We start from the raw sequence: 21025 nt of genomic DNA, 5'->3' as shown, positions 1-21025 counted from the left end.
ATGAAATAAAACAGACATGTTGGAAATGAAGGCAACACGGGTGTTGCAATCTACTGCGGAACATCCAGGGGCCTCGCAGGAGGCTTTTTTCTGTACAATATGGCAATTGTGTCTGAGCATCTCCTGAACCGAGCGGGCGGGCATAATGCATTTGCGGAGTGTGGCTCCCTGGTAATTCAGCTGCTTCATGGAAATACATTCCTGGGCTTGTCCTTTGTCTGGCGTGACTCGGCTCATCGGTATGATATAGCGGTCGGAGCACAATAATTATGCAATTGATCTGCGTGCTGCAGACAGATACAATTACAACTCCCTCGCAGAGCTGGGCACTGAAATTTGATATTTCACCTCCAAGAACATGAGCCTTTGTCACTTAAGCGAAAGGATATTTTCCATCGCTGGCAGTGGTAGTGAGACCTTATCTGCTCTGCGGCTAGCCAACAGGAGCCAATGTGGCCTTCCCCCAGCCCTGGGCAACCAGGCATGTTTTAAAAGCACTACAACACATGTCCTCTTCCCACCTAATCTTGTTTCCCTCCCTGGGTGGTTGGATAAATCAGAAAAACGGTGCTGAGAATATTTCAATATTTCCTCAGACTTACACAGATTTATTAGCTAAACTTGGAGACTGTTCGACTGAAAGTCTTGAGGCTTCTGTCACACAAGGCAGCAACCGCTATGACCACGAGAAGGCTGGCCAGCGTGGCCCTCCTCGACACCTGGCCCACTTGCTTGGGAGGCTGGGAAGGAGCCCAAGAGAAAAAACCCAGTGGTGCCATTCACCAAGGAAAACAAACTGCTTGTTTGTGCGTGTGGTTGGATGTTATTGCAAAGGATTGCTCAGCATCATCCTCTAAGCACAGCAAGTTGCTGTTGAGTCACAGAGGATGCTCTAAGGAGGGAAGTATGACTAGCTGTGGAAGCCTCTCTGATCCACGGAGAGTAATGCGTGAGGGATGCAACAAGCAAAGGAGTAATTCTTCCGTTGGGCTCTCATTGTAGCTGTGTCCTAAAAACCAAAGCTGGATTGAGCTGGGCTGGAGTCACTGGCCTAGGGAAAAAATGCAGGCAAATACCACTCCAGCCCACATTCTCCCCCACAAAAAAGCATCTGTCCTTTGTATTTTGCTGCCTGAGATGCCTGCTCGCTCTGCTCTGTGGCTCAGCTGGCCCTGCTAAGATTGCACTATTAATGATGACAGTCTGAAAATCACTTTAAGAGACTTTATGACGATGCTGTGATTACTAACTTGCCAAATGAGTGCTTAGACATTTTAGAACATGTAGCCACACTCCCATGAGCTGCAGGAAACAGTCAGCTTCAAAGTATTTGCTTTGAGCTGAAGGATTCACACAAATATCATCTGAATAGCCCCGGTCAGTAAATTCATTGCTATTTGCTACGAAATTCTGCTATAGAACCTCAGCTTCTTTATCGACAGCAATACTCTTTCCCAAGCTTCTTGGTCAATGCTTTAGTCTTATTGATGCCCTGTGAGATGCTGAGTTTCTCTTGCAAGGTGGCTCTGTTTCTCCCATGCTGTTGTTCTACTGAAAGCCCTCGGCAGGGTCAGCCAGGGCCTATTTAATGTTCCTGAAAGAAGGCAAAATCACTATTAGCTGCTGTGTGGGGCCGCCGTTTCAGCAGTCAAAGCTGTGTTCCTGTGCAGGGGTATGAGGAAGGGAGGGGGAGAGGATGGGAGCGAGGCGCGCTCTCAAAGCATGACCACAATGAATATGGATGGTCATCCATCAATTTATTTTAAGCACATTACTTCTCTGTCAGAAAGGGAAAAAAAGGAAAAAGAAAGAAAGGAAAGAAAAGACATATAAAATTAGGTTTGTGTCACTCATTTAACACTGCAATTTCCCTAGAGGATTATGCACCAAACAGAGATAGCAAGCTCATGAATATTAATCATTTCCCTGAATGCAATGCAGCCCGCCAAACAATAAGATTAGGGGAAAGTGCTATGCTTAATTTATGGATAATGGGAGAGGTAAAGGATAGAGCTCCCACAAAGGTAAGGCTCACAGCTGGAGGGAGAGGCCTCTGAGGAGGAGAAGGACAGATCCAGATTTGTAAGGTAGCAAAAAAACATTTGAGGCCAAGCAGGAGCAAAAGAAAAGGTGTTTAAGGATCATTGTCAAATTAAAATCATACTTCTCCCTGAAAAACCACTGGCGACTAATGCTTCAAGCATGCCAGAAATTGGTGGTAAAGTCAAGAGCTAGATATATTGATTTTCTCTTTTCCTCTACTCTGTGCCTTTTCTTTGTATTTTACATCCCTGAGGCCCTGATCCAACAAACCACGGAGACGTGTGTCTAACCTGAAACATTCACGTTCTTGAATGGGACCACTCACATGTGGAAGTTAGCGGAAGTGCTGCCCTGTTTTGCTGTAAAAAGGCTTTAGAGAAGAGTCCCTTATAAATAAAGCAAATAAAGTGTAGCAATAATCACACCAATAAGATGTGACTTGAAAACCCCATAAATTACCAGGCAAACCTAAGGGTAGATAGAAGTTCTGAAGCTACTTCCCAGCTGTGTTTCAATGCGTCTATCAGTCTTTACGCATCTCTTTTCATATTACTTTCTCTCCCCCTCCCTTCTTTTTTATTGATCTCTGCATCTTTTTTATTATATCCTTCTTTCTTCAGCACTGGTGAGCTAAATCAATGCATAATACACATCACACTCAACAAAAGGAATGCAAATGAAAGCAGAGCTCTTTTTCAATGTCCGCACATATATCTAGATGCATGTGTACAATGTTGGTGTGTGGGAGAGTGCATACCAAGGACAAGGTGCTCAGCTGCTTGTTAGACACCCATTTCTCAATGGTCCAGTGGGAATGGATCAAGTGCTAAAATGCTCTGGGTTCCCACAACTGCAAATCATAACTCTTACAACTGGGGCCTGTTTTACACAGGACACGTCGGCTTGAACTTGGCTGAGATCCGCAGTAATCGCAAAAATCAGTTATCCCAGGAGTAAACAAGGGCAAGGCGAAAGAAAAGCAGCCAAGAGGTAGGAGAGGGGTGCATCAGTCACAGCGGACACGACTTTGATTCGCTTGTCTCCTACAAATCAAAAGGCGAAGTGAAACTTTCCCCGTGGGACCAAATTCTGTGCGGAGGAGATAAAATATGCAAAACCCGCTACGCAAAGGGGAAAAAAAGTAGAGATGATAAATTTCAGGATGGGGAAGGGTGAGTGTACTGCAGAACTTAAAAAAGGAGTACTGCCAGATGCTGTCATTAATTAATTAATTAATCTCACTGTCGCTCTTCAGCATGTTGCAGGAAGAAAACACTATTAATCTTATCTGTTTTCTGTTACTCGGCTTTGTGTTCAGAGAAGGCCAGGACAGCCTGACAGTAAGACCACACAGTTTTCTTCCCTGCCTCCCTCCTCCTTTCCCCCGTGCCCCTCCTCCCGTGGCAGAGCAGATTGATCCACTGTTATCTGATTAGAGAGGAAAGGAGGAGGGAAAACAAAACCGAGGGGAAAAAAAAAAAAGTCTAATTTTATTACAGGCACTAGCGCATAGTGTCTTGAGAGCCTTGTGCCATTTATTCAAAGGAAAGTTGGACCAATTAAAAAAAAACCATAAACCTCATGATCCTAAAAGGCAAAGGGAGCAAGAGAGGCAGAGGGACACCTGCAAACAGGCTGCCTCCATCCTTGGAGATATCCAGAACACAGCTGGACGTGACCCTGAGCGACATGCTCCAACTTTGAAGCTGGATCTAACTTTGAAGTTGGCCCTCGTTGGACCAGAGACTTCCAGAGACTCCTTCAAACCTAAATTATTCTGTGATTCATGGCTCTAAATCTAAAGCTTGATGGTGTTTGTGGGCTCTATTGTACTTCTCTTCTAGCAAGTGAGGTGCCTTGCGTGGTCTGTGCTTTGGAAGGGAGAAGCCCGCTTGGGCTTTCCTATCAAACCTCCTGCTATGCAACGCCCCCGATGACACCCCTTCAGCCCTGCCTTTGCAAACAAAATGTTTAGTGATTATTTTCAGCCATGTGGGACCCAATCCTGCAGACAATTTCTGACAAGCATTGCATTCACTGTTGTGGTTAGATTTGCTGAAGTCTAAAGAATGCCTTGTGGTAGTTCAGAAACACGCCTGGAAGGAAGCATTTGCAAGATCAAACCCTGAGGCCCCCAAGTCAGCAAAGCCTCTGAACATGTGTTTGAGGCTCACTGAATTCTTTGGTGAAGGGGAGTGATTCCCAGGGCTCTAAAGAGCTACATAATACAAGAACATCACTGCAAAAATAACACTGTCTGAAATAATTACTTGTTGTCCTACAGGATCATAACATGTGTTAGCCTTGTAAACATGGAAAGAAATTACACTTATTTTTCTGTGCTCCTCAAACAGGGACCCAAGCATTCTGTATTTTCCAAGAAAACACCCCACCAGTCTCAAAGAAGACTTTTGTTTGGCTAAAGGCACAGGATCCGGTCTGATATTATTAGATTGTGGAGAATGCTGAATTTCTGCTCTTTTTAATTACTATTTATTATGTAATATGTACAGCCACTCGCTTCCCCAACATCTTTATGTTTTCTGGTGAGATTTTAATGCTCAATACGGTGATAAGTTAATATCATGTGCTCATATGCTGATACGTTAAAACAGAATACAAATCAGCACTGTTCATTTGTGTGAAAGGTTAGCCAGCAGTTTCTCTCTAGCTCTTGATGTCCTAATTCATGGTGGTCCAGCACCCATGAAAGCCAATAGGACCTGTTTCACAAGTATTACCTTCTCTGAACCTTTCCTAGGGACTTGATGAAGGCAGCGTCTGCCCGAAAACAACAGCAGCTGGTCTACCCTCGCAGACCCTGCACGCACACTGAGGCCATCACCACCACGGCAGTCGCACCACCACAATTGTAAAGTCACGCAACAAAACATTTGTAAGGTCTGTGTCCATGCACCTTTCCATTGATTCAGCTAATTTGATTCACCTAAATGAGTCCCCACATTCAGTATTTCACAAACAATTTGATTTCATTCGCTTTTGTAATCCAGGACCTGTGCAAAATCACAACCTTCCAAAGCCTATGACAAATGAACAACTTTTTACCTCTGGAATTCCCCTTTCCTTTTCCACATAAGCAAATCTGAAAAATCACCTCCTCCTTAACGGCATAGAAAAATCTGTGTGTGTGTTTTAGTTGCTTCATTTTCTAATCATATTGCTGTCAGACAGGTTTTTTCCACCCTCTTAACCAGCGCTGTTGCTGGTCCTGGAGATGAACGTGTACACAGGCATAAAGCAGGTTCCTGCACTCACCTGGCAGGACACCGCTGTGTGGTCCAAAGCTTGGGACACCCCGCTCTTACTCCTGTCCATGGACTTATCTGGAGCATGATGCAGCTCCTGCCCAGCCCACACAACCCGGTTTCCTTGAGAACCAGTGTACACAGGGGAGGACCTGGGTCATGTCCTAACGTAACGCTGCGATGTGGTCAAAGTACAGACGGGGACCAAGGAGCTCAGCCCTACTGTTGAGCAGGGTGATACAGATGCAACCACAGAGCTCCAACCCAAACCCTTGCTGGAACCAGCCTCGCACTATGCCTGACTTTTGGAGAACCCAAAACATTTGCATAAGTGTTTATCTCACTTTCAAAATATTATGACTAATATCTTTCAGTGCTTGAGGCTCTAATGCAGCAAGTTACTTGAAACACAAGTGTAACTTCAAGACCACCAATAGTCACAATTAGCCTCGACCATAAATACGCTCAGATTTCAACAGAGCTATTTACATATGTAAATATGTAAATAAGTGCATCACCAAATTGGGCCTCAAGTCTCACAGCGTGGGATGCTGAAGTAAAAATGCAGCCATTATGATGAGAAAAGCAGTCCCCAGCTTACCACCCAAGGGAAACATGGTGCCTGTGAGGTCCTTTATATGTTGCTCCAGGCACAAGAGATAATCGCCAAAAAGAGCAAATTTCAGTCTTGCCAACATTATATTATCTGCTTAGGACTGATGCCCTGAGCTGAAGGCATGGGATCACTAGATGGGACAGAGTATTTGCTTGGTCAGTCCAGATAAGGGATCTCATAAAATCTCTTGAGAAAAAGCCGATCCTTTGTAAACATTAACTTTGGTTTCAGCAGCTCTGCATGTTTCATCCTTCTCCAGATCTCCTGAGCCCTGCTTGGGAAATGCAATCCCATAACGCAGGGCTACCCCACAGAAGGTGCAGCATAAATTGGTCTCCGTTTCCCTTCTCTGCCCCCAGCATTCCTCGAGAGTTTAATAAATATGTAAAGCTCACAACTGCAGCCCTGCTATCCCCGATAGCTTGAGCATCTTCCGGCCATTGTGCTTACAGGTTTTGCTAATCAGAGCAAACCAGGCTTGCAAATGAAATCTGATTAAGCAGTTTTCACCTCTGAAAAAGGGGATTAGCTAGACTTTTGATCCTCAGATATTGATTTGCAACTGAAAGGAGGTGTGACCTCAGCTGGACTTGCTTCTGGTCTCACTCCCTTCCCCTTTCACTCCTCCTCCTGTTTACCAGAAAAAATCAGTTCATGTCTTCTCACGTAGCCAGATCTAAAGCCTATTGAAGCCAGTGGAAAACCACCCACTGACTTCAATGGGCTTTGGATCAGTCCCACAATGGCTGACTTAGCCTTAAGTCCTAGGCTGTTTCAAAGCCAGCAGAACCAATTTCCCATCAAAATGACCAGAAGCTGGGAAGATATGTTCGCCTTTCAAACCTACAAATTCCACCTTTTTTTCTCTCTTCCATGACAACTCTTCAGCTGGAAATGCTGAAAATACTGTTGATTTTTTCCTTGCACTCTGCGTAGAGTTGTTGCCCACCGTGAGCAGAAGGGCTCTGAGCCAGACTTACCGATGCAATTAAAGGATAACTCCTGCAGGCAGAATAGGGAGCAGCCATCACCGTTGATCTTATTCATATCATCACATTCTTCCCCCAAGTCTCTGTAGGCAGGGCACACACAGGGAAAAAGGAGTCAGATGGCAAATGGCATCATCCCAACAATTGCCGCAACCCCTCTGCAGAACCCCAAAGCCCTGAAATCCAGTACAGCGGCTTTGTGTGCCGACTCTTAAAATACCTCTCCCTTTCTCCTCCAGCCCTGACTTTCATCATTCCTGGTTCACAAGCTTGCCTGGCCACTTCTCTCCTGCACATGTGGATACCACTTGCTGTTCTCTGATGAGGATATGAGCAACTTCCTTCATAGCTGGTGTGGCTGCAACTCAGCAGGTGGGGAAAAAGAGAACAGGCATCTCTGAAACTCTTTGTATTAAATCTGGAAGGGCCAGACTGTGACCCCAGCATGGGAATAACAAGGCATAAAGCCTGCTGCTGGGCTATTCCAGGTGACAGCACTGGGAGGAGAGCAGTCGACAGGGAGCAAGAGGTGTCGGGGACGGGGTCCTGCCTTGCGCCAGCCCACACGGTTGCAGCAGCGTGAGGGGAGACCAGTGTAAACCAGATGAGAAAGGGGCTGCCACAGCTGCAAGTGGGGCCACAACCAACCAAGCTGTGACACAGTCTGGTTCCTGCTCGCTCCTGAGGCAGCTCAGCTATTGTTCGACGCTTGCTGCAAAGCCACAAGTGATGTTTGAGGAATGTGCAAACATAACAGTAGGAGAAAAGTTATGGAAAGCAAAATTAATCTGTCTTTCTCCACCTCTCTCTCCAAGACTGCCCTGGATTCATATGTCATTTGACTGTTCTCTTTGATTTCCCTGCCTGTTGGGCCTCATCCTGCAAATACTTGCTGCCAGGTATATAATCTGACAGAGTTGTACTATGTGATTGCTGATCAGCATTATTTCAAGAAAATAATACTGGCTGGATTAAGCACTTGCTTAATTTACTTGTTGTTACTTCCATCATTTAAATAATTAAATTATCTAATGCCAGGAAGCTTTGAAGCGGGTGGCCTTAAGGGCCAACATAGTAAAAGAATAATCCCTAACATAGTTGTGAATCATTGTTTTACATTTTCAGTGGTCTGGGGATTGGCAGCCGGTGAGAGGGAGGAGCTGATTGAGAACATGCAATTCCCAGCACTCTCCCTCAGAGGCCAAATCTATCACCTCCAAATGCATCCCCGCTCCGGTGGTCGGTCAAACAAGACCTGGTTGCACCAGGAACCTGGCCCACCAAGTGGCAGGGGTCCTACCCTGTTCACCAGCTGCCAGGCACATAGGACTTCATGTGTAAGGACAGTATCAAAGGCTGTGTGAATTCTTCCAGCACTTACTTCAGCTCCATATAGGAAATGTCATATACATGTATAAAGATACGGATACATGAACAAACAGCATAAACAGCATATAGCGTACTTTCATATCGATCCTGCTGTCTGGACTCCATTATCTGTATCTCTGTCTGTATCTACTGGTGCCAGGATAGCAGGGCCTAAGTTCCAATTAAATGTCATCATCCTGGTAATCATCAAGCACATGAGTCATTATCTACAGATGAGAGCTGGTCTAAACTAAGGAGACATCAGAGGTCATCAATTCCTTTCTAGTCTCAGATTCTGGCTGAGGAGATGTGCCCAGATTTATCTGTTTGCTCGCTCCACACTTACGTTTGGATAATCCCATCTCCACAGTATCCACTTCCAGAGATATACACAAGCGTGGGGGAAGGCTCGCTCTCCTCCGTCCCAGAAACAATGACAACCTGGTATGTGTATGTGGTCCTATCGCTCAGTTCCCTGCAAGACAAAAGGAAATATTAAGTGATTGGTACAACAAAGGCAGTAGCAAAGGGCAGAGAAGGATGTACTGAAATGGGAGTTGGCTGCCAAAAAAGCAAGTTTTAGTCCAATCAGGTCCTCAGAATATTCCTACCTCATTTCGATGGGATTAATTTTTGGTTGGGTGTCTTTTTCTTGTGAGCACAATCAGCGCTACCTATGTCCATGCTTGATTGATGCACAGTTCTGAAATAGGTGCACCTCTTGACTATTTGACAGCTAAACTATTTGCTGATGAAAATCATACAGTTCGGTGTGCTGCTGCTTACATCTATACCCGCTGTAGAGATGGGATTGCACCGACACCATGGCAGTGTATCAGTCCTCACCACGTGCAGGGGGAAACGCTAACAGCGTTACCAACAGTCGATAGTACTGCAGCGTTTGAGAAACCAGCCCTGTGCTCCACCGTGCTTAGCCTCCGAGCACTTCTGCTCCCGTCCCTCCATGGCAGGGACAGCATTACCTGCAAGTTTGTGGCATAGTTCACTTAAGGAACTTAAAACACCCTGCAAACACTGATCATTCCTCAACAGCTCTGAGCTCAATCCAACCGCAGCTGGAGCCAGTGGGAATTTGCCTATTGATTTAAGACAGAACTGGACTGGAGATGTTTCAGTGATAGATAAATAAGTTATCCACTTTGCATACAGGTATTAAAACAACAGAGTTAAAAAGGAGAGCACAAAAAATAGGATCCACACCACAGCACTGCATGACAGTAGTAACATCGAAATATTCACAGAAAGAATTAGCAAACTGTTACATATTTATGCAAAGCCATAATTACCTAAATCCTGTGCATCTGTAAATGAGGAATAATTTTTTTATATGCAATACAGAAATAATAAAGAGCCTAATGTAAATGTTTAGCTCTTCTACAATTCCTTTTACATTATCAGAACTCAAAACGTTCCGCAAAGAAACTCATTACCATTATCGTCATTGTGCCGATTTGTAAAGCCACGGAGTGGCGAAAGCAAAATGATTTGCTCAAAGTCATCAATCACGGTAATTGCAGAGCCCATAACGTAACCCAGCTATTTCCTAACCCATGCCAGTCCTCTACTCACTCGCTCATATTGCCCCAATTACTGACAGTAATATACATGTCTTTTTGTCACAGGAACTTGGTCAAAAAGCATGTATTAATGAAGTGTGTACTACAAAGAGATATATCTACTACACAGAGCAACAAAGCCATTGAAGTAGATATCAATGGACTATAGTTACTGAAATCTTCAAGTTCGTGAAATACGTATCTCCTTACAACATTCATCAAATTAACAAGCATGTCTTAAAACTCCAATATCACACGTTATATTTTACAATAAAGCTGTTTCTCGTGGATACCATGCCTGCAAAATAACTGTCATTGAAAGAATTGCATGCGAACAGCACTGGGATTTGATTCTTTGTTACCACACTTGAAATGAGGAGTGAAACTCTATGGAATGAAAACACAACACAACTGGCTTTCTCATTGCTTCTTCCCTTGATTCTTGTTGGCAATAGTCTGTAGCTCCTATTAGCTAAATTTGAGGATTCAGGTAGCACAAACACTATCTTAATTCACCTACAGGCTGGGGAGACCTCTACTCAGATATTGGTATGAGTGTTTATTCAATCAAAGTGAAAAATTTCAAACTTCTGCTCTTGGGACCTGTTTAAAACAACTGTTTTGAAAAAAAAATGTAAAATTATAGGAAATAACTTAAGTGGTCAAACATACACTGATGTATAATACTGAGGGTTTCCTCTAGATTTCACTCCTGGATAAATCCACTTATTAAGACGAGAAGCTTTTGATATATACTGATGAAATGAAAGTAGAGGCAAGCTTTGATTATTAAAGAACAGTTATTTCTGAAGTTCTTTCTCAAAACGATTCGTAAAATATTTAACAAATATACTTGCAGAAATGTGGATTTTATCACTGGGGATCTGCTAACCACAGAAAAGGTTCAATTCTTAGAAATGACTGTTAACAAATGAACAGTTCGGGCAGCTATAACAGCTACACAATAAACAAATCCGTGCTGCTTTCTGATGCACTGAGATCACATGCGTGAGTGCAAAATAGTAGTTTTCAGATTCTGATTTTTGGTGTGATTTCCACCAATACCCATAGGCGACGGGCAGGCATTCGGCTAACAGCAGAAAGTGTGCCTCTGCAAGCGTGTTTTAGTATGTGGGAGTGTTTGTGTATGCTTGTGTGTACATGTAAGCAAACGGAAAACAGGAAAAGTTCACATTTGTTTATGCACAGGGCGGGAAGTTGGCAGAACATAATGGAAGAAGACATAGTACTAAATTAAGCATGGGAGAGAATATGGTGTTTACGAATTATTAGGTGACTGGAGATGAATGCGTATGTGGGTGAATAAGACAGAAAACTGGAAATGAAAGTTATTAGGTGGGGAGAACTCTGGCATATTTAACTGTATGGATTGTGAATGAAAAACTTTGTATGGGGAGAGGACCTTGTGGACATCAGAGAAGAGTGACTGCTGGCTTTGTGGCAGTGGGCTTTGGTCTAATCCTGTCATCTGCTACACGCTGGGGAGGGGAGATTGCCAACTGCAGCCTGCTGCTCAAAAATGGAAGCTCTTGGAGAAATGATATGTCGTGACAGGCAAATGATCCTTACAGTTTAGTGACACAAAAAAAGGCCATTTCTTCTCCAAAAAAGAAGGTGAACAAAATATCTGACTCCCTACACATACATTTAGGTATTTGCACAGCCTGGCTTCCCTTACTTCTACACAGTTTGGGTACAAAATAGCTATGAAGTTATTTATGCTCACAATACCCCATGAGCTATGAACGTAATATCCTTGTCTTAGGTTAAAATACAGAGAAAGGGAAGATAAATGCCTGGAGACTTATGGTCCCTGCAAAGCAATGGCAGGACGGGCAGCCAGCTCTCCAGATCCACGCTGCAGCCACGGGGCCAATCCTCCCCATCCTCACCCCGGCTCCCCTTTCGGACAGCCCAGTCGAGAGCAACCTGGAGCTTCACAACCTTCCGCACGCTGGGGACGGCAGAGAAGCCCCAGGCTGTCACACTCAGGAGCAGCACTAACAAAACCAGCCATGCCCAGAGGAGATCAGAAATGGGAGCCCGTGTGCTCCAGGGGTGCCCTCCAGCATCACGCAATCGTAGCTGGAGATGTGCCTGGACTGGAGCACCAGAAAGCCACCTTAGAAACTCAGACGCAAGCCATCGCGCTTTCAGCTCACCCTGGCCTGATGCAACTAGTGGCGAAAACCTGATTGAGCTGGATGTGGCATTTCATGTCTCAACAACTGGAACCTGAGATACTTACATCCTCCTGAACTGTTAAATATATCACATCGGCAGCAACTGAGAGTTTTAGCATTCCTTCACAGTACCCACATTTCGGAAAAATATAGCTGCTAAAGGGATGATACGTGCAATACTTCAGGCAGTAATCCAGTACCATAGCGAGGGAGGGAGGAAGGAATGCAGGAACGAAGGGGGGGGGGGAACCAACAAAAAAAGAATTTATTCTCTCCTATACAGTTATGGGGCACCAAGGTCGATATTACAGACTGTATCTGGAAATGTCAGCAAAACAAGCTCTGCTCCAAGTGGTGATAAAAGTGTGATTTTTGACCATTTATTTTCTCTCTCGCCTTCCCTCGGAGCTGATGGCACACTAACAGCGATATTGTGCTCTTTCCACTCTGCTGTCAGGCAGGTCCAACACACACCGGCTTCGTACGATGCTACTTAAGGAAGTGAGACAGAAGAACATCTCTAACATTACGGATGTGAACAAACACTCTTTTAAATTTATATCTATGGTCTTTTAATGACCTTTTCGAGAACTGAGTAAGCCGCATTGATCGCTGCAGCTTCCGCCCGTGGGGAGGCAGTCTTATTAAAAAGCAATGACTCAAGCCCTCTGCTTAGAGGGGGAATTAGGACGTGCCGTGTGAAATACCACGAGGGCAACTTTCCTGTCTACTGTGCCGAGTGACGGATCCAGGGTCAGAAATATAAAACCCTCTAATTCTTTTCCTGTTTTTTACTGGGGAGGCTGGACAGTTGAGTTAATCTTGCTGTGTCCCCCAGGCAAGGGACCTCTGCTTTCAGTTTGGGTGTTCCTGTAAAACTTACGGGAAAAATTATACCTCTGGGAAGCTGTTTTCTACTCAGACCAAGGTGGGTTTAAAGGATCATTGAATTTATGGAAGCAACACGCATGCCCTTGAGTGCCAGCAGACCTGCAAGGACTGACACTGCCCCAACCACATCTGCTCTGTGCCCACTGTAGGGTTCAGCATCTGAGGACACAGCACACACTTGAGATGCAGTGAAAGCACCAAGGGAAAGCAAACATCTCACGCCTATCTCCCTACTACCATAGCATATATGTTTTTCCTACTACAAATAACAGCAGGGAGGGTTTTTATACAGCAAAGACTTGTTTCCAACAAAATTGAAAATATCTTTAAGACTGATCCCAGCTTCTGCCCTATGAAAACATAAATGGCCAGAAAGCAATGAAAGCAGACAGCATTCCTGTTATTTAAGGACAAGACGACAAGGTCTTAGGCATCCCCAATTAAATTATGGCTGTCACAGACAGTGTCATGTGAAACAGGCAAATTCCACACCTCAAGCATCCTCACGAAGGACCCATCTTTCTTTGACCTTAAATAGCCACAAAACTCTTGAGCCAAAAGACAACGTTTCCTGGACAGCTCTCCGCAGCCCAGAACGAGCCCCGGTCTGCCAGCAACGTCCCCATTTCCCTCTAACACCGTTGCCTTTGCTCTTCTTCTCTAGCAAGGAAGCCTTGCCGAGCAACACAGAAAATCTGCTGGTAGCAAATAGCAGCGGCCCCACATCTTCACTTGTTGCAATGCTTCGGATCAGCTGCTCAAGGTGGACTGAATACAACCACACACGGAAGAGCTGAAAGTCTACGCCATCTCCTGTCCTCTCCTCCGCAGCCTGGAGCTCTCCAGTCTGTTCCCCACAGGCTGCTCACAGCCACCGAAACACCCAACGGCATTTACGGAGGTCCTGAAATACCCCAAATAGCCACTAACTCAGTGAAGAAGCACTGCCTCGCTCAGACATGTTTAGAGCCTCCTAGTCCGGGCACTGAACCAGGGCTCAATGTTTCTAGATCGGAGGAGCTAACACCGCTCTCTTCACTGCTACTTAAAGAATGGGTCATTAAACTGCGCTGGGTTTTACCTCTCAGCAATACCACCATGGTGTTTGCAGGCTCCCCCATCCTCAGGTGCTCCAAAAGCAATTGATGAAGAGTAACCCAGGGGCTAAGGTCGCTTTAGGACAACCTGAATAGATCTGCTCCCCAATTCCCATCCTTTTTCCTGCATTGCCATTGACTGTACAAATATGACTGTTTTCTTCTTTTACCTCCTCTCTCGCACACGTTCCCCCTTGCCTTGCCTTTCCTTCTTTTAATAAAAATGGCATGAGAAGCATGGCAGAAGATAATGAAGAGAATTCCTGCCCGGCTCTGCAGTCGGGAGAGAGGAGGGGCGGGATGCTGTAAACAAAAGAAGGACGTCAAAAATCCCGAGCTCTTGCGACGGGCTGTTTTTTCAGCTGCGGTCCGATCTCTCGCTGTTTGGATAAGCCCAGCGACATGGCAGGTGCAAAGGCCTCAAAACAAGTCTCCTGCCTCTCTCTCAGACACCGAGCTGACTCAGAAGACATAAATGCCGAGGAAGCAGCCTTGGAGAGGCTTTTCTCTCTATCCATGATGAGATAGGTCCCAACAGGGACGGTGGGTTTGCTCTGTGCCCTCTGGCTTTTTTATGATTTATTTGTTTACAAGCAAATCAAAACAGGGTAGTTGAAGTACTAAACAAACACTCATGGGTTGGATGGGAGAGTGGGGACTGTACAGTGGATTTCTGCTCCCAAATCCAGCTTAAACCTGAACTGGGTATTTCTGAGGAAGAACAACAGAGCAGCCAACGACCTGAATAGATAATCTCAGCTGAATACTTGGTGGGGTACCTTTTGTACCATCAGGTGGCTCTGCTATCTGAAGCCCAGAGTCTCACCATTCAAAGCAGTGGCATCAAGACAATGCCCAAACTCAACTTTTGCTTCTGACAGTATCAGGAAGGTATTTCTACTTACACCCAAACCAACCACCTTACCCACTTACGCAATACCATGGACACCCCACATATTTGAGATTGAAGTCAAAGGCTGAGGGATCCAGTCTGTTAGGAAAAGGAAAATAGCCTTTGCTCCATGAAATACTTCTACGAACCAAAGTCACCACCAACTCTCATAATCACCACAAAATCAAAACAGGCAATTAGTCTACATCTCTGCTGTTGCTTACACTGGTGTAAATCTTAAGGAACTTTAGAGACCTCAGTAAAATACTCCAGGTTTAAACCACTGCAGCTCAGCTGCTCGTCTGTTCCTCTGAGTTGTGAACATTTGCACTTGCTGCTCAGACCAGCTCCTTGCCTGCACAAGACGCCCTGGCGCGGGACTACACGCCTGGCTGTAGCACCTCTGCTCTGAAATCCAGGCCCTCTTTAGGACCTTGAACACCCTGAACGCTCTTCTGTCCTTCATGCAAGAACCATAAGTTTTTAAAGCAGCAAACATATAGATATATATGCAACTGATTAACTCCAGCAGACTTTGATACAATCGTCCAAGTATTTGCCCTGGTACCAATTTAAAACACAGTAGCACATTTAATAAAAAACAAAGTTTGCAGCCAAGGCCTTAAAGATATTTCTTGTTTTTTCTCAAAAGAAAAAAAAATTAAATGTCAAGAGACTATTTTCTACTTTCATGTTTAAACAACAACAACAACAAAAATTATGAATTTTTAAGGTGAATGATATAAATGGAGGATCTAAATGAGATTGGGTTACAAATCCTGGGATAAAGTAAATCCTAGAGGCCCAGGGCCTCACATGGGTGTTTGCACTAGACAGGCAATTTCACGGCAGCACACAGGTTAAGTGTTGGAGCACCTGGTTGCTATTAGAAGCAGGGAAGAAGGGGGAAAATCTGTTGTGTTTGCTTCTTCACCGCTGAGATCAGACCCTAAGCTGAGATGGGAGTGCTTCTCAACATAAAGCTCAGATACAGCCACCACAGGAGGGAAGGCTGTTATGGTTTGACTGAGGAAGGAAAGATCTGGGACATGAAATGCAGAAAGCCCTATTTCCAACCAGTAGAAGCCAGCACTTCTCTATTGATTTCAAGGGAACAGTGCCAGTATCCACCACCTGAGGATAGTGCTCTGGTGTACCGGCGCGGCAGGGAGACAACAGTAACACGACCGGCAGGCAGGTTAGGACAGGTTAATTGCTTTAAAGGCCATCATCGTCACCGGCAAACCTTTGCCTGTTGCATCGTGCCTCTCAATGAGCACTGCCTGATTACTCACACTGTTAACGACATCCTGGTTGTGCCGTGGCTTCTCCGTGCAGGACTGCCAGCGGCAGCATTCGCATGGGCTCCAGCACTGGTTCGGACCACACTGCAGGAGAAACGCCTGACGCAAACCCTGCACAGGGTCTGGGTTCCCAACAACCATCCCTCAACTTTTGCATGTCGATTATTCATTGCTGGGGCTGGGAGCGCTTCGGCTGCTACTCTCTTTGTCAGGCTCGGCTCTCCTCATGGGCAGAAGGCTCTTCCCAATTTAGGGTCATCAACTTGGCAGAATAACGTTTTTCAGCTTCTCTGAATCCAGATCTGACCTCTAGGATTTCCCTTCAACAGGCCTGAGCCAAGACCTGATTTTCAGAACTTAATACCCTCCCGTTTCTGTGTAATCCCACCAAAATGGTAAACAGAGCCATGGGAGCAGACGCTCGCAGCGCCTGATCCAAAGGCTCCTGAAGCCAGTGGAAGTTATTATGTGCATTTTCAGTAGGGCTTAGACCGGGCCCCAAGTGAACACAGATGTTTGCAGTTTTCTCTGGTTTCACCTCTACCATCCCTCCTCGCCGAAACTCCGCTTTGGAGGCTAAGGGCGCGGGGGCTGTCGCACTGCCGGGGTGCTGCTTCTCGGGAGGAGGGAGGGAGCCTACATGTACATGTACATATGCGTGAGAGAGACCTATGTGCTTTCACGCACACTGCATAGCAGAGCACACAGAGATGGGTGAGGAGATGAGGTGACTATTCCAAAGGAACATTTTGTCATTTCCCTCCTTAGGGGCTCTGTGTTTTGCCTTAAACCACTTCAGATTATGAGAAATCTTCCTAGCTGGTCTCCAGTGGGATCTTTAATGGTTTAATAACTGAACATTACTGAACATATTTCCACTAGCCTCTTTCTAAAATCCCATCATGAGCTAATTTCCTCTATTGTCATTACATCTGCAACTGGTCTTACATTTCAAAATAATCTGTACCACTGTGAATAAATGATCTCGTTTACTGCACTGAGCTCTCAGGGCCAGTATATTTAGTAGTGGCTGATAATCTGGGGTGCCCAATTCCAGGCACCCTTACTGGGGTACAATTTGCAGAGAAGAATGAGCTTTATTTCCACTTTGCCCCTCCTATCACAAAAAGCTCCAATAAAATGCTGGAGTTGGGGCATCAGCACGCAGATGCCCAATGTCACCATACATTTAAGAAGCTCTTGGCCGGAAAGATTGTCAAGTTTGGGTGAAGCAATCACACGATGGGTGCTTTGGGCCCGCAGTGTGCTCAGTGCATTGCATGCCATGCAATGATACACCTAAAAGGCTTCTGTCTTGTCTGTTGCTGTATCCAACGAGGTATTAAGGACAGCACAGGTATTTTAGTCTTACTGCAGCATTGTTTTCAAATCCTTGCCTGTTTGAGTATAGCTCCAAATTTAACAGAGACTTGGAATTTATTTCCTAGGAAAATATATTAAAATAAAATGCCCAGGAAATGATCAGGCCAATAGTTCAGTAAAAGTAGCTGAAAAAAGCTGTACTGGCTGACACTGCTGATAAAAAGGTAGGTAACACATTTCTGCTTCTTCTGCGGTATTTGAGGCTTACTCCAAGTTTTACAAGAGAGTTATTTTTAAATTGTTGCATAACACATGTCTGTCCAATATTTCTTTCCTCAATCAAGCAAAGAAAATGCATTTGTTATTCCTGGGAGATTTCTGGTGCTTCTTATCTTATTTAGAGCCCAAAATAAAGATGCACACAAGAAGGCAAACATCAGAGAGAAATTATTATCCATGAGATAATGCACAGCCTAATTTACCACATATCTGAGACTGTTTCACCTGCAATAAATTATTTTGCCCAGCAGGAAAAGTCCTGTTTGACCTTCATTTTTTTTTTTCCCTGCAGCTGAAAACTCTGCTGCTACTTCTAGGTCGCGAGTTCAAATTCCACCCTGGCTGCGAGTGATTAAATATATCAATTTCTAATAGTATCTATTTGGTTAATAATACGACAGCCATTAATGTTCACTTTTTCAGGGACACTTGCATATGGCTAAGTTGTAGTCTATGGGTCTGATCTCTCCACAGCCTCTGTGTATCGCCCAAGAGGTACACTGGAGACGTGAATCCAATGCAGCAGCAGTGCTTGGGGAGTCCCTGGCTGGAGCAGAGCTGGCAGAGCCGGTCCCGAAGCAAAGTGTCATTGCCCAAATGGGGCAGTCCCTCTTTCCTGGCTCTTTCCATGCTCTCGAGTCATTTCTTTGAGAGAGGCAGCTGGGGGTCATTCAGAGCAATCCCACCTTTCAACAATAGACCCAGGCTGAAAAATTCCTCTAGGCTGCCCTGTCTCAGGATCTCAAACCCATAAAGATATCAGCCTGCCCTTACTACCTTATTCTTGCATCATGTGCGGCCGAGCCAGAACAGGAGCTACGGATTTTGTCAAGTGCCAGCTATAGTTACAGCATTACATAAGAAACCGCAACAGTGAAGAATCACAAATCTATCACTACAGCTGGCACCAAATGGCATCTTTGCACAGGCTTAGCAGAAAAGCTGCCTACTGAATGGGCACAGACCGTCAAATTGTTCTTTCTCTTCTCCAGGGCAGGGTTAAGGCAATTTGGCAGAGGGTGGTAAGGGAAAAAATTGCTCTATCTGTTCTGTGTGTGGGGTCAGGAAGCAGGTTTTATGCTTTCGCAAAGATAACCTGGCACCTTTAATGAAGAAAGCAAGAAAGAAGGAAAGCCATCAGAATGTGGCTTCCAGCTGTCAAGTCACATCAGCCAAGTGGAGATGTATAACCCCTGAGAGCAGCGGCACTGCTAGCCTCTAACATTTAATTGTGAGCTCTTTGAAAGAAGGCACCTGGCGTATTTCTTCTGTAAAACGCCCGGCACGCTACTGGCAGCTATAAATAATAACAACCGCTACCTCGGTATTTAGCAGCACAACATATGTGAAGGAAAGATGCAGGAACAGTAGATGGAAAAGAAGCAGTTTTCTTCTTCCTGGCTTACCGAGCTCGTGGTGTAGAGCAGGGGTACACGCTCCTATCTGGCACAGGGAGCAGAATCAGTCATCCCTGCTGCCTCCCTGGCCAGTCCCAGCTCCCCGCTGCCATGCAAGCCAGAGGCAAGGCCACACTGTTTGGGAAAGGAAAGAATTTCCCCAGGAGGGTGTTGGTGATGAAGATGCTACTGGGTGGAGGACTCTCCTTCCTACCAGCACTTCATGTCTGTTAGGGTCAGATAAGCCTATGACCAGTTTCCCGCTGTTGGAAGGGAACGTGTGGGACAGGCAATCGTCCTATAGTTTTCTGTTCTTTCATCATGGGAAATTTCCAGGTTCATTAAGCAGAAACAGGGCAATTGATACTGGCTGCATGAGGAAGGAGCTGACAACGCAGCTGAGGCTAGACATGGCCTCGGAGAGGCATGACGACAGACGATGCTTGCTAGCGGATCACCAGCACCTCTGCTGAGCTCCGGGTCTGCTACACTGTTCTACACCAGCTGAATATTAAACTTCACAACTTTGCCAAAACTGACCACAGGCAGATCCGATACACTCAGAGCTCTTCACTGACATGCGGAGGCTTTCGGACAGTGAGAGCATGGCTGCTAATCCAGCTGGGAAACTAGGGTCAGAGAGGAACAACTGAAACATTTCCTCCTTAATGCAAGGACTCTGGATGAAGAGCTAGGCAAGAACTAGCAGTGCTAGTACTGTACCTGAAACTGGAATTTATAGGGGTAAGAGAAACCTGGTGGGACAGAAGGGTGTTTGCTTCTTGGGAAAGCTCAAAATAGCTTTGTCCCATGCAGCACTGCAAACTAATGATAGGGAAGCTCTTAGGAATGAGCAAGAAAGCATGAATAAGAGTAAATCTGTTTCTGTTGAAGCTTGGTAAAAGTGTTTTTACTGGAGATGAGCTGAAAACTTTCATATGGATACAGATAGGGATCTCTAATATATTACTAGAGAGAAATAATATGGAGAATTGTGTAATTATGGGAAAGAAACCTCCTAGATGCAGACTAGAGAACAAATGCTTTTAATAATGATGGGGCTCTGCTACTGCTAGGCGTGAGAGCAGACATCAAATACTTAGGAACTCAACAAGAGATGACACTATTTTGCACTTACTTCTACTAGCTGTAATAGGTTGGATTGAAAGAGAAATTTGAATGAAAATGCAAATTTGTCTTTCAGTTATCACTTTGAGGTTAACTAACAAACATTTCCTGCAGATAAAGATCCAAACCCCTAAAGTCCAAGTATCCGCAGACAACACAGAATTGGTAAACAGGCTCAGTCAATGCAGAGAAGGATGGAGTTATAATGTAGAAATGACTAATTTACAGGACGGGATGTCTCGAAATGGTGCATATGTTGGTATAAGACAATATTATGCATGTAGGATCAAGAAATTCAGAAGAAGCTGGGAGCACTTCATTGCAAGTGAGAGGGGAAGAAGCAGTTGGTTGTATTTACTCAATTGCAAGACAACTATGAACCATCAGTGGGATGTATCCACAAAAAAGCATATGAGGTCCTTGGACGCATCAAGGCAAGGCATTTCCAGGGTAGCTGGGTAAGTATTCATGCACAAGGACATCTGGAATACCATATACAGTTCTAAAGCCCCTTGGAAATCCAGATGTGTAGCACGCCGATATCGCATGGACAGCCTAGCAGCCCTTGCAGATAAATCTGGGCATGTAAAGTGCTTTCTTAACATTTCAGTCCTATCTTAGATACTCCCCAGTATTTCCTGGCATATCAAG

At 45.0% G+C, this 21025-nt stretch overlaps 1 protein-coding gene across 1 annotated transcript in view; it reads right to left on the bottom strand.

Annotated features, from left to right (window-relative positions):
- Positions 1 to 21025, bottom strand: part of PAPPA (pappalysin 1) — a 183625-nt gene that overhangs the window by 82667 nt on the left and 79933 nt on the right. Inside the window, exons 8-9 of the mRNA XM_050908005.1 lie at positions 8629 to 8757; positions 6906 to 6997 (exon numbers count right to left, since the gene is read on the bottom strand). Coding sequence (XP_050763962.1) covers positions 6906 to 6997; positions 8629 to 8757 — 221 coding nt within the window. The remainder of the gene's footprint in view (positions 1 to 6905; positions 6998 to 8628; positions 8758 to 21025) is intronic.

Source organism: Gymnogyps californianus, chromosome 18 (assembly GCF_018139145.2).
Source record: "Gymnogyps californianus isolate 813 chromosome 18, ASM1813914v2, whole genome shotgun sequence".
Taxonomy (NCBI): Eukaryota; Metazoa; Chordata; class Aves; order Accipitriformes; family Cathartidae; genus Gymnogyps; species Gymnogyps californianus.
The sequence above is the reverse complement of the archived record's forward strand: the minus strand, read 5'-3'. Positions and strand labels throughout refer to the sequence as shown.